The sequence below is a fragment of the Pangasianodon hypophthalmus genome, chromosome 10 (genome assembly GCF_027358585.1).
Source record: "Pangasianodon hypophthalmus isolate fPanHyp1 chromosome 10, fPanHyp1.pri, whole genome shotgun sequence".
NCBI lineage: Eukaryota > Metazoa > Chordata > Actinopteri > Siluriformes > Pangasiidae > Pangasianodon > Pangasianodon hypophthalmus.
Window position 1 is genome coordinate 16849777 of NC_069719.1, and position 24138 is coordinate 16873914.

At 40.3% G+C, this 24138-nt stretch overlaps 1 protein-coding gene across 2 annotated transcripts in view; it reads right to left on the minus strand.

The window, feature by feature from the left end:
- Positions 1-708: 708 nt before the first annotated feature.
- The window catches only part of plekhh1 (pleckstrin homology domain containing, family H (with MyTH4 domain) member 1), a 31315-nt gene continuing 7885 nt past the window's right edge, over positions 709-24138 (minus strand). The window contains exons 2-30 of one of the 2 annotated variants that reach the window (XM_026934346.3): positions 23970-24128; positions 19774-19836; positions 19504-19653; positions 19306-19389; positions 19010-19091; positions 18740-18910; positions 17745-18508; positions 17561-17639; positions 16074-16165; positions 15772-15919; positions 14853-14989; positions 14528-14638; positions 13209-13295; positions 12748-12906; positions 11446-11526; positions 11165-11344; positions 10451-10562; positions 10099-10211; positions 8074-8250; positions 7844-7941; positions 7486-7663; positions 6731-6886; positions 5979-6076; positions 5710-5851; positions 5486-5625; positions 3872-4001; positions 3599-3682; positions 2965-3111; positions 709-2444 (exon numbers count right to left, since the gene is read on the minus strand). In XM_026934346.3, the coding sequence (XP_026790147.1) occupies positions 2268-2444; positions 2965-3111; positions 3599-3682; positions 3872-4001; positions 5486-5625; positions 5710-5851; positions 5979-6076; positions 6731-6886; positions 7486-7663; positions 7844-7941; positions 8074-8250; positions 10099-10211; positions 10451-10562; positions 11165-11344; positions 11446-11526; positions 12748-12906; positions 13209-13295; positions 14528-14638; positions 14853-14989; positions 15772-15919; positions 16074-16165; positions 17561-17639; positions 17745-18508; positions 18740-18910; positions 19010-19091; positions 19306-19389; positions 19504-19653; positions 19774-19836; positions 23970-24113 (4284 nt within the window). In that variant the 5' untranslated portion in view covers positions 24114-24128 and the 3' untranslated portion in view covers positions 709-2267. Of the gene's footprint in view, positions 2445-2964; positions 3112-3598; positions 3683-3871; positions 4002-5485; positions 5626-5709; positions 5852-5978; positions 6077-6730; positions 6887-7485; positions 7664-7843; positions 7942-8073; positions 8251-10098; positions 10212-10450; positions 10563-11164; positions 11345-11445; positions 11527-12747; positions 12907-13208; positions 13296-14515; positions 14639-14852; positions 14990-15771; positions 15920-16073; positions 16166-17560; positions 17640-17744; positions 18509-18739; positions 18911-19009; positions 19092-19305; positions 19390-19503; positions 19654-19773; positions 19837-23969; positions 24129-24138 lie in introns of both variants that reach the window. The other variant, XM_026934345.3, reaches the window with a different exon arrangement.

Genomic DNA, 24138 nt, shown 5'->3' on the forward strand with positions numbered 1-24138 from the left:
GACTATACAACATGCCAAGCTATTTCTGCTCTGTATAGTATTTTCCTTTTCCTGACACAAAATGGATGTACATATGGAGAAAGGCAGGTATACAAACAAGCACACTGCTGTCTTTCTTCATAATGAGAGCCTTCCCTCCCTATTTAATTTCCAAATGAAAAATTTATAGCATGCTATTGGCAGGAAAATGCCATTAGCAATTTGATGTGCCTGCATACAGAGGAATTCCACCAAGTTCATAAAGTGGCATGCTGGCCAACACTTGTATTGCTCCTTTTTTTCATTTGGTTATTCGTTTACTTATTCATCTCCTTCCATATTTACTGAATACATGAATTAAAAAGACCTAAATTCATTGGTATGGTCATAAAATGATGAGGACTCCGATAAAAGGGTTGCACTGACATATAATAGTGACTTATACTTAGAAATACAAGCATTTTTATCTACCAGGGAGAAGAGCATAAATATATAAATTAAAGAAATGTTCAAGGCTAATGGTTGAGCGGCTCTCTTTCCTTCAATAAGAGAATGTAAGAATGTACGAATGTGGGAAGACTGACCTACGCATTAATGTACTTGTATAGTTGTAAAGGCTGAAACCATGACCTTGCTCAGGGCCGATAGTGCACTGGTATTTTAGCATTAGACGTTACAGGAGTAAAGTTACAGAAGTAAGGTAAAAAAAAAAAAATACATGCAATAAGATGAGAACACATTGTACCTTTTATTTTCAAAACCTTCCATCCATGCATTGAAGATTTGACGCCTTCACAGCATTTTCAACTACTGGTCATGCACACAGTTAAAAGAATATTATCCTTTAGCTTCTTGCCTAAAAAACAACTCAATGACCTGCAAACTGATTTAGTAAAGCAAGCTGTTTTTCTTACTAAAAGTAGCAACATTATGAGAACAAAATAAATAGAAAAACTTAGAAACAGTGGTTTGATCCATAGAACGATTCAAGTCACTAATTTTTATAGCTCTTTTGCAGATTAATTTCTACATTAGCACACAGGGAAGATCAACATCCCATTCTAAAGTTACTGCATATTAGGGGTGCAGTGTGTCCTGTTACATTTCTAACATCGAAACATTTGTTAGTTTTATGCTTGAATATTCAGCTCATGTCAACAGTTACTATTGCAGGTTTAAACAGGTATTATCATGTTTGATTTGTAGCTCTGTCATGTGAATTAGATGTGTACTGTTCCTGAGTGGCAGTTCCCATATATTCCAGTACAGGGTTCTGATGTAACAGACATCATGGACTGTGCCTCTGGTACTCAATCCATAATAAAACAGTCAACAACAACTGAAGTGGCATGCAGGGCTTTTGTCTGTTCCATTTCAGTTACAATTAGAAAAGGGCTTTAAAACTAATATACATGTTAATCTGATTTTACCAAAAAAAAAAAAAAAAAAAAACACTTACCCGCACTGGTATTTATTAAGCTAATTGACTGAATATCCTTTTATACCCTGAAATGGTATTGAAACATCTGAGGTCATCTAGCAATAAAAGCTTTGCTGTCACTAGTTATAATATAAATGTTCTCTGTACTGCTTTAACTATTCCAAGAAGCATGATATCTGACAGGAAACAGATTCTCTTACATAAGCTACACTTTCCCAACAGTGTAGTCATTAAAAACAGGATATGTACCTGAAAACAGAACTACAAGTGGCAGATGAAATGGTCCGTACCAGCATCAGGAATAAAAACAAAATCTCATCTAACACAGAGATAAGCAACCAAAAAAAAACAAAAAACAAAGTAGATGCAAGCTAGTAAAATGTTAGGTCAACTGAATAAAATAAATGCGACAGAACTCTGACTGGAAAACCTTGTGAAATGCACTAACAATTTATATGTCATGGTCTGTGTCTTTGTTCAGTTAGTGGTTTGACTTCTCTCTTTTCAAGCAGTGGATAAATGCCTTTTCCATTGTAACTGCAGCAGGGAGCAGAGGAGCGGTATGGAAGAGAAAAGGCAGAGGATAAGTGTCTGTGTGACCCTGAAATCCCTCTCTCTGAGTGGCTCACAGTAAGTAGAAATCCAAGGAATGTGTAGCTTATACCAAAAAGGACCGTGCTTCATTATTGTTCCGAATGAGAAAAATATTCTGTTGGTTTTTCTTCTCTCTCTCTGAGAGAGAGTGTCTGAGGCTAATGCATTTAGCCCATGATGACCTGGATAACTTCACCTTCAGCTTTCTCTCCTGTGTACATGTATGAAGTGTCTGATCAGGAATGATGGCTGCTCATAAAAGTGTGGGACCTTTGGTTGTGTATGTCATTGAAGGGAAATGTCTGCTATCGATGTCCCGCAACTTCCTGTCTCGAGATCCCAGTGTGGATGACTGTGCCTGGCTCCCAGCTGATGAAAAGCCTGATGTCCAGTTGATGTAGCTGGCCATCAGTAAAGTCAGCTCCAGGATCTGCCCAAGCAGATGAGAGAGAACTGTGTTAGAAGGCATAAAGAGTTTTTTTTCCATGTAAAAACTACATGATTTGATTTCAAATATGTAATATGGTCCTTGGGACTTAGAACCCAAGGAGCACAAAAGCTATAATAAATGTGTGAAATTCAGCCTCAGACGTGAATGGTTTGATTGACACACTGGAGCTCATTAGCACTTCCTGTGTTACATAATGCTGTAATGCACTGACCTGAATCTGTGCTAAAAGGCAGTAACATTGACTGAGTGCATGGAAACCTACTTTTAACATCAACTGTCATCCTGATATAGCAAAGAAGAGGGAAGGTATAGGAGTGGATCTTGCTTACTAAGTGATTTTCAATGTCCACCTTAGTTCACATGTTCTAGATAAAATTTCGCTTCCATCCAATAAAACAATGATGGAACGGAAACAAGTGTATTGGAATCCTGAGATTTAATTCGGACGAATGGATGGTGGAGCTGTTAAATGTATTTAATATGTTGTGACCCCACTTACCTTTGGTTTAGCCATTGCAAAAATGAGCTTGTCCACAGTTTTCTTGCCCAAAGCCTGGTCTTTAGTCTGGCTGACCACCACCATGAAGTCCTCTTTGCACCCCCCAAAGGTGATCACAGACTGGAATGGATATGTGACCAGAAGGTGCTACGTAAAAATGAAAACATTAAGTCAATCTTACACTGAAATAACCAAGAGGACATAGCAAACAAGCAGGACTACTGAAATTATTATTCATAAATTGATTTTTTTAATGTTTTAACCAGGAGTCGGTGAGGATGGTGAGTAGATGGGGTTAAACTGAAAAGGGAAGATGTTGAGAGACAGCAAATTACAGAGCTCAGCCGACGAAAGGTCACAGGGAAGCCAGTAAGTGGCCATTTGGGTCAGAGATTTTGGAAGCACTGCATCTGAAAATCTTTCCAGACCAACATGTCTGCTTCTTTGTGTCGCGCAGGGTCAAGAATAAGTGCTTACCCTTAAATACTCCAGACACTTCCTGAAAATGAAGGTCAAGTTTGCCCTAAAAATTATTTGGCCAGCCTCAAGTAAAGGACACTAATGAGCTGAGATGTGAAGTGGTAATAGCAGTGCATCTCTCTATGTAGACACGTGCACACACGCACACACTCACCATGCTGTAATCTAATACGCTTAATCCGTCCTCACTGACAGCAAGCCACACCTGTGTCTGCTCTAGTGCAGAGGGAGGCAGTGGCTAGAAATAGAAATGGAAAGGTACATTAGAATTGCTTTCAGTTTATTACGTTACCAGAAATTCACATCCTGAACACTTTACCCATGATAAACATGTTCCTTGAGAGCAATTCTAAAATAAGTTTAAGTGAGCAATGAAAGCATCTTTTTATTTAATACTGAACATTCAGAGCTATAGAAGTACACTTACTTTAGCACTAAATAGCTTGGCTCCAAACAGAGGCCATTTGCGAGCCACAGTCAAATAGATCCTCACACATTCAGCAGCAGTGCACCCCTGCAGGACAGACCACTTAGTGGCTAGCCGCTCAGCCAGCTCCCTGTGGAACAAAACGCTGGTCATTCAAGGTCATGTGTGTTCATGGCTTAGGTCTGCATCCTCTAAGGCAAACTGGAGTCCGAGAAGATCAGGAGTCTGCGATTTCTTATAATATTGATACAGTGATGGAAAGCACAACCCACCATTAACATTAACAATGTTTATTATTGAGTTCTTCTAGTTTGACTGGTCACATGAATTGAATCCATACCACACCAACTCAAAAACAAGTAGGCTTATAAATAGTTCACTTGATCTAGTGACAATTTTAGTAAAAATATGTTCTGTGAGTAGAAAGTTCAGAAATAAAAAAGCTCTCTGATGCCAGTAAGTAGCCAAAATATCATTGTACATGTTAAAATGATGTGCCTTATAATTTGAATTGTTGGATTCAGGGGTTGCTAGATGCACAAAGACCCCTGTTCCAAAATTAAACTTGTCATTACCAAAACGCTTCCAGTTTCCGACAGATTAAAATGATACGCTATACAGCGTGATGATAGTGAATGCAGAACCACTCATACTGAATGTATATATCCACTACAATACTGTATATGCTCATTAATTACTGTATACTATGTATATTTATTCTGTATGCTATGTACTCATTTATCTTCATATCATTAGAAGTCTTCCTTACTCATACGTCACCTCTATGCGCTGTATATGGGTGGTGGCCTGCAAAAACCCTTCATATGTGGACATTTTCAGCTATACATAGTTCTGGAAAACTACAGACTTCCTGAGCTATGTTTTTCTTTCACATGTATCTCAACCAAAAGTAAAGTTCTAGCATTTTAAAGTCTGCTTATCCCAAGTGTGAAAAGAAGGAAAGTCACATTTAAAGATTTCATATCAATTCCCCTGAAACACGCCCCACCTACCTCTACATTTATAACCATATCTACTTACTTAACATGAAGAAAGCACATTTGGTTAGCAAAGTTTTAGACATCTTTAAGCACACTGACTGCATTTAGTGCTGTTTGTTAAACTGGCTTCTTACCCAAGGTTAGATAAGGCAAGGTTACAAAATAACCTAAATAAAAACAAGTCTTACTCATCAGGTTTTCTTAAAATAGAGATGTCAAAATATACTATTTGCAGAAAAACTCAATATTGGTCAAAACTCAATTTTTTTTTTGTCATTTATGACTGTTTTCCACAGTTCTGCCACACTGAGATCCAGTGGCTTTTTTTGGGCCGCCTCACATACTGTACAACTGTACATATTTACCCCAAATTACAAGATATTAATAAAATAAAAAAATTATAATCATCTAAACTTTATCTGCTTATCATGCACTGTGATACGTCACACTTTCTTGTAGATGCTAAACTGAATTCCGTCGCCTGTGTAATTGTCTTCTGTGAACTGACAATAAAGTTGTATCTAACTGCAGACACACAGTAGTTAAGCCTGGTGTGCTTGTGTGCATGTGTGTGTGTGTGTGTGTGTGTGTGTGTGTGTGCGTGAGATATTACCTGAGTTGCTCTATGTTGCAGTCCTGTTTGTACCGTCTGGGGTAGAAGCGCTCCAGAACTTGCAGCAGAATCTGCTGGATCTTAGGCTGTGGAGAGCCGCCAGGAGACGCTGGTGCACGGTCCAAGTCTCCATGTTCCACCTGCATCACATACATGTAATTGCAATATCAACTCCTCATATCTAAAAATTAACATACATCCCAGCACTTTCTATTTCTACATACCTGGGCCATGAGGGCAGCAACCTCCAGTGCCAGCTCTTTACTGACTGGAAAGTGGCCTTGGTGAACTTCTTCATTCACTTGATACGCCAGCAGGAGGCGCTCTCTCTCAGTCTCTCCTTTTGCCTGTGCTCGGAAACACAGCCTAGAAAATACAGGATACAAATACAAGGCTACTGTAACCTCTACCTTTCAATAAACAAATGCTGAATATTTATATATGCTGAATATTTATATATGCTGAAAAGAAGAAATGAGTATTAATGATGCACCTGCTTTTGTATGTTAAGCGCACAATGCGCGTCCCTTCACACTTTCCTGGTTGCAGTTCTTTCAGGGCCTGTTCCCACTTTGAGATCACATCGCAAATCTGCCACGAAAGAACATGGGTTTATCAGTAAATACAATCTCTCTTGCTCATGGTATTCACGGTTTTAAACACAATCTCTACCTACCCAGGACAGAATATCTATTTATTTGAAACTATGCAGAATACTTTACTTCTTCAGGCATAGAGAATTTGTTTGGTGTTGGCTTAGCCACTAAGCATTTAGCAGCCATAACAAAACTTCAACAAAACCTTTTTGGTGGCTGCCAAAATTACCATAATAAGGAGTATGTCAGACCAGTGAACCAGTGAATTACCAAAGTTATAATAAATGGTTATAATAATAAATTTTAACATCCTATTAGTATAATATTTAGTAGTTTTTGATGTAGCCATAGAGAGAATGGTACACATACTTTCTTTATAATATTTATTTGAATGTCTATTACATTTTATCCATTACCTGCATCATATGTATACACATCATCCAAATTTTCAACCTCAGCCACCTATATAATCTTTTTTAAAATGTATTTCCATTTCTTTATTTCTAAATTATCACTTTCAATTTACTGCATTTCAGATGAAGGTTCTATTTAAAATGAATGCATATTCAAAATATTCAGAAACACTAGAGGGTGTGAAACATGTGTTACACAATATTCCAACAATAAGATGTGCTCTGGTGTGCATTACCTTGGTAGCAGGCTGGAGGCAGTGCTCAAGGTCTTTTCCTGAGGGGTCGTCTGTGAAGAGGGCGAAACCGGAAAGCTGGGGCTTCCTCATGCCTGCCCTCTGGTTCAGTGTGTTCACAAACTCCTCTACTGTGGTGGAGCCGTCGAATCCCACCACCTAAAGCATCCATAGTATTAATTTTTTTTAACAGTTGCTTTGCTAGTGACATCTTTATGTGTTTGGCGTGTGCCGGTAGAGAGAAATTTAAATGTAAATATGTATATACTGTACATAGATAGGGACACCTGACCATCACAAGTGCTTTTAGAATATCCCATTCAAGACTTAGTCCCCTTTGATGTTATAATAACCTCCACTCTTCTAGGAAAGCTTTCCACTAGATTTTGGAACATGGCTGTGGGGATTTGCCCACTGAGCCACAAGAGCATTAGTTGGGCGAGGAGGTCTGGCACATAGTCAAAGTTCCAGTTCATCCCAAAATTATTCAGTGGGGTTGAGGTCATGGCTCTATGCAGATGAGTTCTTCCCCATCTATCTTGGCAAATCATTATGCACAGGGGCATTGTCATGCTGGAACAGGTTTGGGCTAGTCCCCATAGTTCCAGTGAAGAAAAATCTTAATGCTAAGACGTACAAAGACATTCTAGAAAATTCTGTGCTTCCGACTTTGTAGCACCAGTTTGGGGAAGGCTCACATATGGCTGTGCTGGTCAGGTGTCCACATACATTTGGCTGTATAGTGTATATGTGTGTACCTGGTAGGTGTTGTTCATAAAGTGGACAGGTATGCTGAAGGGTAGCGAGTGATGGTAAGGGTTTCTCAACAGAATAGACACAATCTCCATGCGGGAAGGCTTGGCTTCCCTTTCTCCATTCTGCAACACTCTCTCTACTGACCGCTGACAGTAAACTGCATACTTTCCTACCTCACTCCTTTACACACACACACACACACACACACATACACACACATGCACACACATTCATTCACAAAAATGGCAGAAAAATTATTTTGGCACAATATAAAAGAGGTAAGTGTAAGAATCACGGATCAGTCAACTTCTCATTTAGTTACTGACTATTGTATTTCAAAAAGAGAAAGAGAGGCCTGACTTTGGATCAGCGTGTCTCTGCAGGTACTGTCTCAGATACCACAGGAAGTGATGCTGGGGCAGGAAAAGAGCAACACAGACAGACAACAGCTGCCAACACTGTCAGAGAGAGAGAGAGAGCAAGAGAGAGAGAAGAAAAGAAAAACAGTGAGATCTAAATTTGGACTTCAAAGTCAGTTTAGTCTCAGCATTTGCTGAATGTGTGCGTGTGTGTGTGTGTATGTGACTGACCTGTGTGAGAGGGTAGTTGTTTGGCATTCGGCGGTTGGTCTGTTTTATCAGCTGACAGTACATCTCATTCTGCAGCTCAGGGTGTGTCAGACAAACTTGCAATGCACTCTGGGCCAGAGAAGTGTGATAGTCTATGGACGGCGCCTCCACTAGCACGTTGATAAACAGCTGACACGACTAGAAAAGGAAGTGATACATAACGCATTATAGTACTTTGTTTTAAATTATTAATTAAACGAATATTCAGTGAATCAGGCATGCCTTGCAAAGCCACGGATGTAAAAACACATGCTACCGAGATTGACATGCTACCGAGAAATAGCCTGAATGATAGTGAAAAAAACAGAACTTACTGAATTGCCAGGCAATAATTTATAGGTGGTTCACATAATACGTTTATTTTTCCATTTATGAAACCTGGAGTTTTATCTTTGAGCAGATATTTTATTGACAGCTGCTGGCTGTGAGGAGTAGCTCTATATGTTTTTAAGTGGTCTGACTTTAAAACAGCCTGAAATCTAAACCATTAATTCCCTGGCTTTATTGTCCATTATTTATTAACATTAGTCACTTGAAGGGCTTCTTATTTTTCTGTAACCTTCCATCAAAATGCAATGAATCTTGCCCAACATGAATGTCTTCTGATTTGTGAGTACATCATTCAGCATCCAATAATATCTTGTTTCACTACTCTCAGTCTCCAACTCCAGCTATCATCAAGCAAACGAGTGGATTCTATTTCACTGGTAAATATGTAGTGTCAAAGGGAATTGTTTTATGACTTTTATTTCACATTATCTTTAAAAATATTTCACAGATAGTAGTTATAAATCTCATTAACTATATTTCTGACCCTACTTGGGGTCACTTGATTTACAAATGGGGTCAAGAGAAAAACTCATAATCTCCTCTTTGTTTTTGTTTTTTTTAGTTGTCACTTCTGTACCACATATGTCATGATAAAATGTTCAAATGTTACAACAGTACTAAATTATAAATCTGAAATCAAAACACAGGGAGGTCAAACTTTGGGGTAGCAGAAAATTCATCATGTTCATTTGAGGCTGTTTGCCCAGGAAGCCTTTTGATAACCTCTGGTCCATATCATCAAATTGTCTTCATATGGTGATAGTATCATGCCTTTGCACTGCCACTAGATGGCAAGCTGAACGCATGCAGACAGTGCACGCAAGTGCATGATCAGACTCATTTCCCATTAATGATCCATTTGTGCTTCCAGAGAAATTACATTAAATTACTTAATCTCAGGACATACCTGTCAGCTAAGCCATCCATTACCTAGAGAGAGGCTGTCTGCTTTAGGATCAAATGTCTAGCTAAAAAGGCTTGATTGCTTTATACAGACACATGCACAGCGTAGCATAGTGGGTGTAGAGATATGTATATAAACCATGTCAACTGTGTAGAAAATGCAGTAGAAGGTGGTTGCATTTCACATGGGAAAAAAGTAGCAGCAAGGAGACTGAGTGAAAAAAAAAAACCCTCTCCAAGACAAAATCATGGCTTCTCTTTGAACCCAAGCTGAAAGATTTTCCCTGTTGTACCACACTGGGCTCTATACAGTAAGTTGAAGGGGTGGCAGAGGCTTGCCTCAATCAGAGCCTAATCCAGCCCATTATCTTCATACAGCGCCCTAATGAGTGGCGGCCTGGCTGCTCTCGCTTTGATCTGACTGTGGGAGAGACAGAGGGCCTCTTAGATACTATGAGAACACACTGAACTGCACCATCAGCCCTCCTTGTGTAAGAAGGTCAATAAAGGAGTGAAAAAGGAAAGGGAGAGATGAAAAATGGGAAAGGAGAGAGGAGTTGAAGAAAAAAGGTCGGTTTGAACTAAATTAGAGAGTAAAGGAAGGGAGAACAAGAAGACACAAGAACATAAGAGGCAGAAAGAGAAGGAACAGAAAAAAGCACAGAAAGAAGAGGAGAGCCAGAGCAGGACACAAGGTCGCTGTAAAAAAAAAAGTGAGTGTGTGCCTAAGAGAGGGAAAAAAGCAGTGCAAACCTTAAAGAGCTTGAGAGCCTCTGTTTGAAGTGCCTCAGAGGGCAATGTGGTCAGAGGGGAACGCAAACCCTCTTTACTGAAGCACAGCACCTCATGTTTCCACAGAGGAGAGTCTGCACACACACGCACACACACACACACACACACACACACACACACACACACACACGCACACAGATAGCATTAGCAGATTCAGTTACAAATTTAAATAGCATTACAGAAGACTTCAAACCTTCGGTAATTGCCATTAACGCTGTCTTACGTCTTTGATTTAAAACAAGATTACACTTCAAATCTATCCATTTGATTACATTGTACACCAGACAGAAGTTATTTGAAAACAATATCTCACCTGGATCTCCATCCACATCCAGCAGTTTTCCAATCAGCTGCTCATACTCTGTGGCCACTTTCAGGCTAGCACAGTTTCCTGCTGCCACAGTCAGATGGTACAGCCAGGTATCCTGGGAGAAAGCAAAATGCATTATTATTCTATTACAGGGCATATTTCTGTATGATAAAGGATCTTCAGGTTGGACATGCTTTACTCCATTGGGTTTTGTTAGACTGGATAGTAAAAAAGTGCTTGCTCAGTTATTTTGCTCATTCATAAGGTTAAACATGAGATGATTTTGGGTAATTTCTCCCTCACACACATATGCATGGTCACACAGACAGAAAATAGGGGTGGGCAAAACGGTAGGCAAAAGTCATTTAACTGTCTTAATAGGAAAACATGATTTTGTCATTTCACTGATTTATGCTGATGAACTTACACATTGTGCACACTATGACTAGGGCCAAGAACTAACAAGAACTAGCAAGGAAAAAGTTTTTTGAAAAACCCTGTCACAAAAAGAAACCTAATAATTTATTTTTTTATTCTTAGAACTGTCTTCCTAGTCTGTAGTCTAAACAATAAGACACCTTTAAACCTGACTTAGGCAACTGGCTCACATTCAGTATTTCTTAAAAAAACACAATGAGCCCTCTATAACGTGTGTGTAAGCATGTAAACAGTAGTTTTTAAAATAATTTGAGTTGGATTCAGATTTATGAGCATTACCTTTTCTTGCTTGGTGCCAATGAGCAGGTACGTGGGGCTTTGCTCTTTGGGATGGACCACTAATGTGCAGTGAGAAGAGAGGAAGCCCCGTCCTCCTGCTTCATAGTCCTCATCAGAATCACATGACCTGTCCACCTCCTCAACCCGTGCCTCTCGCACATGGAGCTGACCTAATGGGAACTGACACACGCACACGCACACACACACACACACACCTCAACACGGACAGCATAGACAACAACAGGAGAAAATGGATATAATTCATAGTATTGTATAATCACCTTGTCATCCTGGTTACGGTAGTAGTAGAAAATCTTTCCTATTAGGGTGCACCACACAAGCTTTGAATGACCATGCTTGACCTAAAGATTAAATAACAGAGAAAAGCAAAGAAGCCAAAATAAGTGAGACAAAATGATTCATAAATATAGGGAAGTTCAGTGGTTATTTCACAAAGGTGTCAACAACCAGAGATGCAGCAGCAGCGAATCCTGCAGTGACAGTTAAAAGAAAAAGTTCAAAGCACTCACACAGGAAGAACCCATATATTACAGCCTGAGCTGTCACTCAGATGTTGGAGATACATCAACCACGTTCCACTGAGGGGATGAGGCCATGCATGCACACAAACACACACACACACATGCACACCCACATCTTAACCTAGTCTTATCCTCAGTAACCAAAAGGAAACATTTTGTATCTTTTAGTTTTTAAATAAAAGCTGTTGTTTTGGGGGAAAAGGGGGGCTGTTCTTGTAGGGACCATCCAAATGTCCCCACAAGGTCAAAACTGTTATATATTCCTATTCTTGTGGGGACATTTGTCCCCTATCAAGATATAGAGAGGCTGGGCAAAATTCCAGGCATGCTGACCTCAGTTCTGTCTCAACGTGTGCTAGTCACCCAGCAATCGAGCCCAGAGCCTCTTCACCTTACCTCATCCACACAACCTTTTACACACACACACCTTAACCTAGCCTTATCTACAGTAACCAAAAGGAAACACTTTGGCTCTTTTTGCTTTTTAAAATAAAAGCTGCAGGTTTTAAAAAAAATTAAAAGAAAAAGAAAAAAAGAGGGGTTGGTGGGGGGTGGTAATTTTAAGGACCACCCAAATGTCCCCATGAAATCAAAACGGTCAGATATTCCTATTCTTGTGGGGACATTTGGCCCACATCAAGATCTAGAGGCTGGGAATAATTCCAGGCATGTTGACCTCAGTTCTGTCTCAACATGTGCTAGTCACCCAGCAATCGAGCCCAGAGCCTCTTCACCTTACCTCGTCCGCACACGCGCACACACACACACATACACACACACACACAGACGCCTAATCACAGCCACTGGCATACTGACAAATTCTATTTAAAACAGCCATGTACATTAGGATGTAGTCTTACAGAAGACTGAATGCTTTCAAACAGCTGTTTCAGGTGAATAAAAATAAGGCTTTCAAGTGTTTGATGGTGCATATCCTGAGAGCCCTGTTATTGAGTACTGGCACTGCAGACCTTTCCGGAAACTCTAGGGTTCACCTATACAATCACAGGGTGTAGTGAGAACACTGTCGTAGTGTCTCACCTTAGTCAACCAGCCACGCACTGTAGGCTTGGCTCGTGTCTCTGTGGAGAATGGTCCACTGGCCTGGACTTTAAGAATGTTCTGGAGAACTCGGATCCATTCCTCCAGGATGTTGGGAGAGTCTGCGGTTAGGTAGAATGTCTTCTTCTCTGTGATTAACTATTATACACAAAATTTAAATTGTCTTTGATTTTTGGTCAAAAATTAAACAAAAACCACACTGTTACTGAGATTTACATTAGAAAGGGGATTTTTCCAAAGATAGAACAATTCTTAAAACAAAGTGACTAAAGAGAATTACACAAAACTGCTACCACTGCAACTTTGGTAATCCAATAATGTAAACACAGAAAGGCTAAACATTAATTTATGTGACAGTGTGCTGTTCAAAGAGAGATTAAGACATCAAGCAGTCAGACTACCTACAGCAGGCTGTGTGTGTATGTGTGTGTGTGTCTCACCTGGAACGTCTGTGCTCCCTCTCCACGGGCTATCCGACATGAAGAGTTGAGTTCAATCTGGCCTTGAGGCTTCCGGATCACGTCACTCTGAAAGAGCAGCACAACCAAAGCAAACATCGTCACTCCTGCAGTATACAGTACTTACGCAACCCCTTCAACTAAATAACACTACAAATGATACATGGACAAATATACAGATTAATATAGATTATAAATATTATAATATAAAGGAAAATATGTATCATAGTTAGGCTGGATACTGTAATTAAAAATAAGACACATTATTTTATTTTAATCAAATAAATATGCCAAAATATTCCCACTTATTTCTACATTTGAGTATTGAGAGTAGACTAAAGAGAAAAAGAGAAAAAAAGAAAAAGGACGTGTGGCGTGTGGCGGCATTTATTTATGCGTCATATTTTTTGGTGTTCCGGGCTAGGATTTTTGATTTGGAGGTGTCTTGCCATCCAGTTAGGTCCGTATATATTTGGACATTGACAAAGTTGTTGCTATATTATCTCTCCACCAAAGTATATCAGAGTTGAAATGAATTAATGAATAGATAAGCGCAAAGTTTCAGACTTTCAGACTATTAAATTTGAGGGTATTTATCCAAATTGGATAAACAGTATAGTAATTACAGCACTTTGTATGTGTCCCCACTTTTTAAGGAATCAATGTATTGCCAAGTGTGTGTTATAAGTAGTGCAAAAAATTGCACTACTTACATCTTTTTTTGTGTTTGAAAAGTAGTAATAATACCATATAATAAATAATAAAATGTAAGCATTCATATAACATTGTATTTAAAAATAATATATAAAACTGCAAATACCATTTATTGCATGTTGTTTTTTTTATGTATTAATTTTAGCTCATTTTCATGAGGGAAGTCAGTAAATCTGAAGGGCATTCATGAGGGATGTCAGTAAATCTGAACTACATCTATCTACAATTTGTTTTGTTGCTACTGTTCAACGTTGTGTCTCAGACAGCTCAACTCAGTACAGAAGCAGTGTTGTAGCTCCTGCCAATTCCTTTTATACATCACTGCTGGCCCATTGCTGCAGAGATGGGCAGCACATTTAGATGTTTCTGTTTTCAAAGATTGACTTTTATGAACTGTCTCAATCCCCTCCCTTCCACAGTGCTTATCCAACCTTCCGGAAGCTTTAGAAGCCTCCCTAAAAGAGATCAATAACTAGCCTTTGCTATTTCAGTCTCTACCAACATATCATCATCCTCTCTCCCACATACAAAGCTACCAATTTCCCAGAAGCTGGCACAGTGTTAATTAGTCTCACCCATGTACTCACTGGTGATTTATAGTACAGGATCTCTCCATTCCTCAGGATGAACCAGCGCCTTTTCCATGCCTTCACCTGGCTTCCCATCTTCAGCAGGTAGCCAGATTTCTCCAGAGTCTCCTACAGAAACACATACATCAATGTCTCAGACAACACTGGCTTATACATGAGCTCTTTACACTGACAGAAACAAATGTGAACAAATCTCTGGACTGAGATAAATATAGTAATGAATCTAAAAAAAGCTAGCAAATCAAGGCCATAAAACGCAGAACAAGAAGTAGAAAGTAATGTGATAGTGTGAGACTGAGGGAATTATTGGTGAGATACATACAGGTCCCACACTCTCGCAGGAGTAGGATGAAGTACGCTGTACTTTCTGCTCTGGCTCAGAGTAGTCACTGTCCAGTGAGTAGGCATCTGGAGGGATGGCATAATCACTTTCTGAGCTGATGGAGGACATGGACACCCCTAGGAACCAAGAGACTGGTCATGAACTAGAAACAATTTACCACAGGAATGTCTGATCTTATCCTCAAAGGGTGTCACCAATGACTACAGGTTTTCAACCTAGCATGATCAAATCTAATACACATTAGTCATTTAAAGACTGACTGAACAAGCGGTTAAACCAGCTGATTAAACAAGTGGCAGCTAGTTCTCTCATGCTTGGTTGCAGCCATACTGGGCCATTACTGACCATATCTATCCAATATTTATGAACATCTAGTAACCAGGTGACAGTTCAGTTTCATTTCTCTTCTGCTTTACAGTTATATTTAGTCATTTGGCTCTCGCTCATATCGAGAGTGATTTATAAACAGCTGAAGGTGCAACAATAAAAAGTACTTGTAAAATCTGTAAGGATTAAGGAGTAGAGACTAATACTGGTACATATAAGTGCTAGAGTTGTCTAATAAAAACTAAAAAGGACAATCTAAAGAAGTTAAGACCTAAGTATGTGTATAAAAAATGAACAAAAACAAAGAAGAATACAAACATGTAAACAAAAAAGTTGAAGAAGTGTTATTCTAGACATTGTCGGAAGAGCTAGGTCTTAAGGAATGGAGACACTGGTTCATTCAGACTGAAGGGGTAAAGCCATTCCCTGAGGAGCCAGGATACTAAATAATTCCACCACTGAGGAGACACAACACTACATTCCAGTGCATTGTTTTATCTTCTTCTTTAAGGTGTATTAAATGGGTAGAAAGGGATTTAGAAAAAATAGGTTAGTAGTCATTATTCTTCACCTCTCTTCACAGCACGAGGGCTGCCTGGGGTACTGCCCTTCTTATCTGTCCCCACTGTTGAGGTGCGCAGGCTGGCCAGCGAGCTGCTGTCATCCTCTGAGCCCGAATCTTCATCAGGGAGAGGAGCACTGCTGATCTGTGTGGCTTTCTACAAATGCAGGCAAGGCAGTCAGCAAAGCAGTGAAAATGTTAAGCTTAAATGTTACTAGTGAACATCTTTAGCATTTTCAGTGACAAAGTAGATTAGCAGTATCATCAGTAAGGAAAATTATTAAAATAATAATGCACTGCTGTCCTCTCACCCCTTTCAGTGTGGAGTAGACCGGTATGCTGATATTCTTGTAGATGAGATGTGTGAAAGGACCAGCTGCAGGGTACTGGGGGAAGGTGGACACTGCAGAATAATAATCACATGTAGAAACATGGTGCTGAAAACACTGATGATTAACAGAACATTTCAGTGTTCACACATAAGTCTTGCAAGGTCAGCTCCACTCAGTCAGCAAAGAATATATGGTGAAGGTCAACATCTTTGATTAACAGAAGGCTTTCCAGAAAGCACTCATGTCTAATACAGTGATCATCAGTGAGAGTGTTTGTGTGGACATATACCTTCAGTGTTAAACTAAAGCCTAACAATTGATACATAACGCTAATGCCAAAAGTTTCTGTGCATTCTGCTATGCTGTATTTAAAAATTGTTTGCAATATACCCAATTTACAAGGCAACAGGAACTCAAATAAATAATTTAGGGGCATATTCATAATTTGGACCTTAAGTTCAAAAGATATGTCAATATTTATGTGGGGAAAGTTCCTTGTATTAGTGGGTAGCTCCAGGATCCCAGATTTAATCCTGAGTTCGGGTTACTGTCTGTGTGGAGTTTTGCATGTTCTCCCTGTGTCTGCATAGGCTTTCTCCAGGTACTCCAATTTCCTCCCAAAAACATGCATGTAGGTGGACCGGCTACGTAAACTGCCCCTACGCATGTGAATGTGTATATGCATGGTGCCCTGTGATGGTTCCATTCAGGGTGTGCTCCTGCCTCATGCCCAGTGTTCGTAGTATAGGTCCCACATTTACCGCAACCGGTTATCGAAAGCAGTTACCAAAGATGAGTGTGTTTTATGATTATATGCAATGTAACAATGTAAAACCATCTGACTGAAAAAAATCCAAAAAATGGTAATGGTATTCCACAATCATTCTCCCCCGGTCCCGCAGACCTGCTATCTAGTTGATATTATTTATAAACTTAATTTAACAGTCAAGTCTCATATTCAAATGCTCTACATTAAGTGTATTGGATTAATTTTTCCAACTCATGAGTACACAGGATATCTAAAGCTGCTCTGGGAATCTGTTAGCTGTAAGCCAAGGAAAAAGGAGAAGGGGAGGCACAGTGTAAATTACACACTGCCTTTGTCCTTTCATCAGGGTTAATGAGAAAGAAGCCATTCCATTCTCAGCCTCTGTTCTGACACACCTCGAAAAGCCTTGAAAAGCTTCAGTGAATGGTAGTCTCAGCTGTCCAGGTGTGTGTGTTCCCCCAGGTGAGAGGAAGTGACATCAAACAAGACCTGGTCTCTCACTGACAGCTCAAGAGGAGCAAAACCACAGAAACATTCTTAAACCATATCCATCTGTTGATTGTGCGTCTTGTGAGTGAGGTGTGGTGATTGGCTGGTGATGGAGTGAACTTGTTGGTAACTGGTTGGTGATTGAGTGGTGGTTGTTTGTAATGTTTGTGGTGCTAAGACAGAAATTACTCCTGATTGGTTCCCCTACCTCTCCCCATATTTCTGGCTCCAGGGCTGGCTTCTGAAACTCTCATACCAGACTTTGCAACTGCATAGATACGACTCTCCTACAGAACACATGCATGCATAAAAGAGCAGTCAATAACAACCAAGTACTGAATGTAAGTCTTGAATAAGCCTATTATAGACATACATTCCTCCATCCAACATACCCAGGAAGGAAAGCGGTGCAAAGGCGGAGTAGGAGGTTTCAGAGCTTCCGGATCCAGCAGGTCCAGCTCCTCTGCCAACCCCACAAATGAGACACCATCGTGGGGTGCTACTTCTTCTGTGGACCCTTCAACCACCCCTTCCATTCTTTCTAGAGGTCCTTCGTCAATGTCTGTCTCCTCCACCCCGAGTGTCGAGGCAGAACCCAGAGCCAGACTACAGTGGTACGGGGATGTGGAGGATCCAATGTCTATAGTGACATTAACATGATGGAGGCGTTCCAGGCCTGGCTGGGGTTGACTGTGGTGTTTCTTGAGAAGCTGGATGCTGTCACGAGGCGTCAGAGGGGTTCGGACCTTGGGTAGAGTCATACTGGTACCAGAAGGCAGAGCTAAGGGAGCAGGGTTTATTTGAGATAGAGAAACCCCCACTGGAGGAGGACTCCTAGGAGTAGGGGTGGGTGTGTCAAAGCTACGAGGGCCAGAAGTCTCATAGGCTGATGAGGAAGAGGAAGATGAAGATGAAGAGGAGCGAAGGCGCTGTAAGCGGAACTTGCTGTTGAGCTCGTCAGAGGAGTGGTCTCTATCTGAAGCTCCTCCTCCTCCTCGCTCCCGTGTGATAACAGCAGATGGCTCCATCCCTTCCCTCCTGTCCGTTACCTTTGTTCCAGTTGCAGTGACTCCTCTATCTGTGCTGAATTTCTGTCGAGTCAATTGTTCAGATGCATTCTGACAGTCCGATGCCTCCGGTGCCTTCCTTTTCCCGTCTGTAACAGACACAAAAAGAATTCACTCAAACTCTCTAGACCAGGTTGACCATTACGATAAAGATACTTAATTTGATGAACTAAATAAACTTTATTTATTCCCAAAGGATCAACCAGTTTCTCAACAAATCAATTATCACATGTGAAAAAGACAGAACATAGGATAAAGCCAACATTGCACAACTCCCTGTGTGCTATGCAGTAAATTGTGATGGTGATGTAAAGTCGTGCCTCTGATAGTGTTAGACCCAAGCGTGCATGAGCCTGTCAGCCTCAAGCTCTCATCCTGTGTAAGGCATGCTCCAAAGTAGCTGGTAGTGTGCAGGGGGCTGGAGGACACCAGCTGGGCATCCACCACTAGAGGCTTTGGAGAACATGGAGATGTGGGCCTCTCCAGTATAGCTGTGTTAAACAGGTTGGAAATTCAGTGTTCAATGAAAATAAATGAGTGGAAAAATGAGAGAAATGGAAGGAGAATGATAAAAAAAGAAGTAGGTTTACTTTGGAGTTTGTCCTGCAGCAGGAGGATCTGCTCTGCCTGTTTCAAGTTAGTCAACTTCAATTGCTGGTTCTCCATCTCCATCTGAAAGGGAAATATATTAATGGAGATATTTAATAGAAATGGTAGCATAGTAACTGTGGTTAATAAATAGCTCCTGATGGGTTCTATGGATGGATAATAGTTCAAGCTTTCTAAAGGGGTTCCACTTATTGAAGCATTACATAACAAAAGGGACAAAATAAGGAACCTTTAAATGTCCTAGGCTGGATGTTTTTTCTCCTAGCTCATAGCTCACCTCCCGTAACTTAAATGTAACCCAGTCTTTGATTTTGGCTGCTTTCTCCTCTATAATCTTGGCTTCTTGTGCTCGAACCAAATTCTGGAGATAAAGAAAAACAGTTATGGGCATGTGAAAAGGTCAGATCATCCCAGTCTGTGAGTTTTATGGACATACATGGCTATGTGTCTCTCTCAGATTAGTATCGCTACATACCTGTTTTTCCAGCTGTGCTTCGAGTTTCTTTACTACCATATCTTTCTCCTGTATCTGACCGGTCAGTTCTTGATATCGCCTGTACAAGGAGCTTTCTGATTCACTGGGATGCATATTCACTGATTTAAGCTTCTCTTCCATTATCTGTACCTTGAAATCAGAATACCAGAATAAATACCAATATCTTTAATCAGTGCTCCTGAATCAGTAACTTAAAAAAGCAGTAAGAGGCAGCAGTCAGCACTGGCTGAAATGAACAAGAGGTCATACTTGTTTCTCTGCATTCTCAGCCCGCTGGTCAGCCTCCGTCACTCTCTGCTCCAGTTCTTGCATCTACAGCAAGACATGCAGAGAATAGTAGATGCATTTGAACTGATTAAGCATTAATAATTGTAAATGGAATCTTCTAAATGGTTCACTATGCCTGATGGTGTATTGTATACACAGTATACATGCCTTTTACACTTGACAACTGAAATCTGGATCTTCACACAGCACCTTTACAGTAGAAGGATTTAGCCTGATGGGATTTACCTGGCTGAATGCTAAATAATGCAAAAATGCTTAATAGTGAGAGGAATTTACCAGCTCCTGACACCAAAAGCTACATTTAGCCTGTGGTTTATCAGTGCAAGGCTGGGTATGTGCCTACCACAGTCTGCTCCAGTTCTCTGCCAGACCACCATGACCAGCTGACAGGAGAGAGGTGGTTAGGGCATGTCTGCTGCACCTCGTCTTTGTAAACCTACCTCCCACCCACTACTCATAACAGTTGTGCACATACTTGAACACATATAGAGCACAGATGTTCAACTGGTGGTAGTTTAAGAAGTAAGTCTCCCCACAGAGGAACTGGCATTTGCTAGTTTTAGTCTTAAGGAAAGAACCCGGATAAGCAGGACATGGTTTAAAAGAGAATGAAGAGCTGTCCTAGTAACACCAAAATGTACTCGTAGATAGGTCTCTGAAAGCTTTTTTAGAGTAGGAAGAAAAAAAAATCTGAAGCATGAAGAGAGATTAGAAAGTGACTACAAAAGAGAGAAAAGGAACTCTAAAGAATGTAATGTGCTGAGATCAGCTATTTCATACATCTAAAGAGGAATGTGCAGTCCAAGGAATGCTAAAGTAAATGCATGGAACCAGTGTGTCTTTAGGTAGAGCTTATAGCAGAGGCTCAGAGAGAAAAAAAAAACTCTACCGCATTCCTTTTTTTCTTGCTATACGTCTCACACAGCACACAGCACACACTACTGGTACTAACAAACCTATGCACATGGATCCCATTAAGTGAATCTTGCATGACATGTCTGAATGTCTGACTGGCTACAACATACCCAACAATGTTTTGAACGCCAGCCACAGCTAAGACTAAAGATAAACCTATATTCATTCGTTCCTCTCTTTGTGACCCAGCAAACATAAAATGGATGAAAAAAGAAAAAGCAGAGTGTCCAGACTGCAAGTCAGAAAGGTCAGAGGGCACAGGGACAAGCATAAGCATGTCAGACATTTACCAGCTGTCTCATTGCAAATGCAGTTGCTCTTTGGAACAGGAGGTCAGGTGTCTCCTTTTGGTCTGATTTGAATCTTAGTGCAAATTCAGCAAAATCCAGCCATGCCATTAAACAGAGAGAAATCACTGCACTGCTTAGGGAAATAAATGAGGCACACGAGAACCTGGTGTGGTGCCAGGAATATTACTGAATTTCACTGTCCACTACCGTCCTCTATTAAAGCACAGTCCTCGCCAAAGTGAAACAGCAGCCGAGCACCACAATCATTAACCACCTCACTTACTGACATGGTTTCAATGAACTCTAGTTCAATTATTAAGAGAGAAAACATTCAAGTGAAGGCTACAAGACAGTAGAGATATACAGACTGTGTGAGTGAGAGAGAGAGAACAGAGGAAGAGACAGAATTTTGCTATTTCAGGCTAATCCTCCTGTCTGATACCTGGTTATGAAGCAGAACTCCATGGAGATTACCCCTCCGCCAGCCCTCCCTGCTCTCACATTATCCACACATGCAAAAACACTGCTGTAATACTGCCTTTGTGTGTATTTACACTGACTTGTGTTTTAGTGTGGCTAAATAAGGACATGCCTCCTCCTAGCCAAAGGAAATATATTGGCTTTTTACAACTGTCAAATACAAGTTGCCTTTTTTCTTCATAGGTACCAGCCCAATATCCCCGCAAGGTCAAATTTATAATGTACTCCTATCATTGTGGAGATATTTGATCTCCACAACGAGAGCAGAATATATGCATATACTCACTGTCAATACTTATTCCAGTATTTTATATACAGTACAGCCACGGATTTCCCCGACTTCTCTCTTTAGTACTGAGATTTTTTTTCTTTTGAGCACAAAAGCATGTGCTGCAACTTGAGCAGATAACACAAAAAACTGTCTCACTCTACAAAACTCCAATCACACCCTCATCACATGCTACATTGTCCTATTCCCCAGCAAAAGTGGGTCAATGTGTGAAACACTCCTAACACAGCCTGGAGAGCCAGTGGAGTAGTGTCAGAAGTAATCTTCCGGCAATACCATGAGCTGCAAGCTGTCAACACCCTTCTCTCCACTCCCTCTCTCCTTTTACAAAACAACCATACACAGAGAAAAGAAGGATATTTAATCCTATCCTTAAGTGGAGAGAGAGAGATGGGGGGGTTAGGAGGGGTTGTGGAAGGGTAGATGTCATGAGGTGAGACAAGGTCTGATGTAAGACATCAGTCTGTTAACTGTGTTTGGACAGCAAACATCCTGCGTATGAAGAGAGAAAGAGAAGCAAAAATAGACAGAGAAAAAGAAAGGACACACACAGTTAAACACCTAAGTACAGGACTGTATTCACTCAACAATAACAGTTACGAGGGGGAAGAATCCTTGTTATTTGGCAGCTTATAAAGTATCACTTGATCCAACATATGCTATCATACTGTCAGAAATCTTGAAGCTCTGACAGGGGGTTAGAAGGTTGTATCTAATGCTCTTTTATAGATAGTGAATTGACAACTGAGGTGCACAGTTTAATGTGGCAATAACATGCTAAATTGAGATTGTAATGTGTGCACAGGATTTAGATTATTTTATAACGGGTAATTCAGTGTGCTCTCCTGTAAGGGAAACTTTGAAGGATAATCTAACCAAGCACTCACCTGCTACACTTACAGCTCACGTTAAGGAAGTGTTAATAATTTTATTTATATGAAATTTGGTCCTTTAGATAAGCAATGTCTCAGATTAGATGCTGTTTCCTCTGATCTCCTCCATGCAGAAAAAAAAAACTTTTGTGAATTTTTACAGGGACAACATGAGTAATTAATTACTGTCGTATTTATGTAAATAATATTGGCCTTTTATGTCTTTCCATTGTTTTTTGCATGTATTTATAGCCCAAAATATAAATTGCAGGGTAAGCAATGAAGCAATTTAACTGTCTGAGTAGTGTGTAAGTATGTAGTTACGTTTAAGGTCTGAATACCAATGTGCGCAATTTCTCCATTCACCCCTCACTATGTGCACATAACTCTGAATACGGCCCTTAATGAGAGAGTCTGGCCCACTTCCTACATGAGACAAACAAAAGCAAAAACCATAAGTCTGATGTCTTCTCTGCATTGTTCTTTTGTGCGAGCATGACCATTATTACGCACGTGTTCATGCTTTACAGACTAGTCTTGCTTATCTATACCATTCTCAAGACCAGATGTGTCCAACACTGTTCAGAGAAAGGCTCCTTCACTTAAAAGCAGACATAAAGCCCTTCTTTTGTTCTACCATTTAGGCAGATAATAGAAAGTCAAGCTGATGCTTGTGTTTGATCAAACGTGTGCCCATTTTTGCTGTTGAGTCACATGTCTCTAAAAAAAAGAATTTATTCTATTCCGCTGTAATCACGATGAAACGGTGAAGGATGGAAATTTACGGCACCGTGCTCCACTTTCCAATAAAAACTTAAAATCACACTTGCTCACGCACACACACACTCCTGAAAATCAAATAAGCACACGTTCACATTAGCCAGTTGTGCCTCCTCTCTCTTTTTGCAAGGCTTTCTGCCAAGTCTGACAATTAACTGCTTCTTGCAACAGCAAGGTCAGCGGAGCATGAATGAGTGCAGGGGAGAGAGGGAAAAAGAGGAGAAAGCATTGATTTACCTACTGCCCGAGGAGGAGGAAGAGCATGGTAAAAGCAGCAGAATGTGTAAGTTAAGGTTAAGTATTAAATCAAGCCTTATGTGTAACATAAAGACAAACTGGACAACAACATGTAACATTGTAAAACTCCTATGTGAATGTCATGTACTGGCATCTGGATTTAAATATCATTAGATATGTACTATGTATTAAGGACCTCCATGTTTGAAATCATAGCAGTGCTATGATTTGAGATTTGAGCCAAAGAATGAATTGAACAACTTTAAATGCGACTTAATTGCTGTCACCCCATACCTTTTCAGCCAGCAGCTGACGGATTTTCCCTGCCTGCAGTCGGAAGCGGAGTAGCTGCATCTCGAGGGCAATGCATCTCTTCTGCCAGTCCATGCTGGCACTACTGACAGCCATTGCTGCACTTCCCTCCATCACCTCTGCCATCAAGACTGCCCTAACCTGCCAGAAA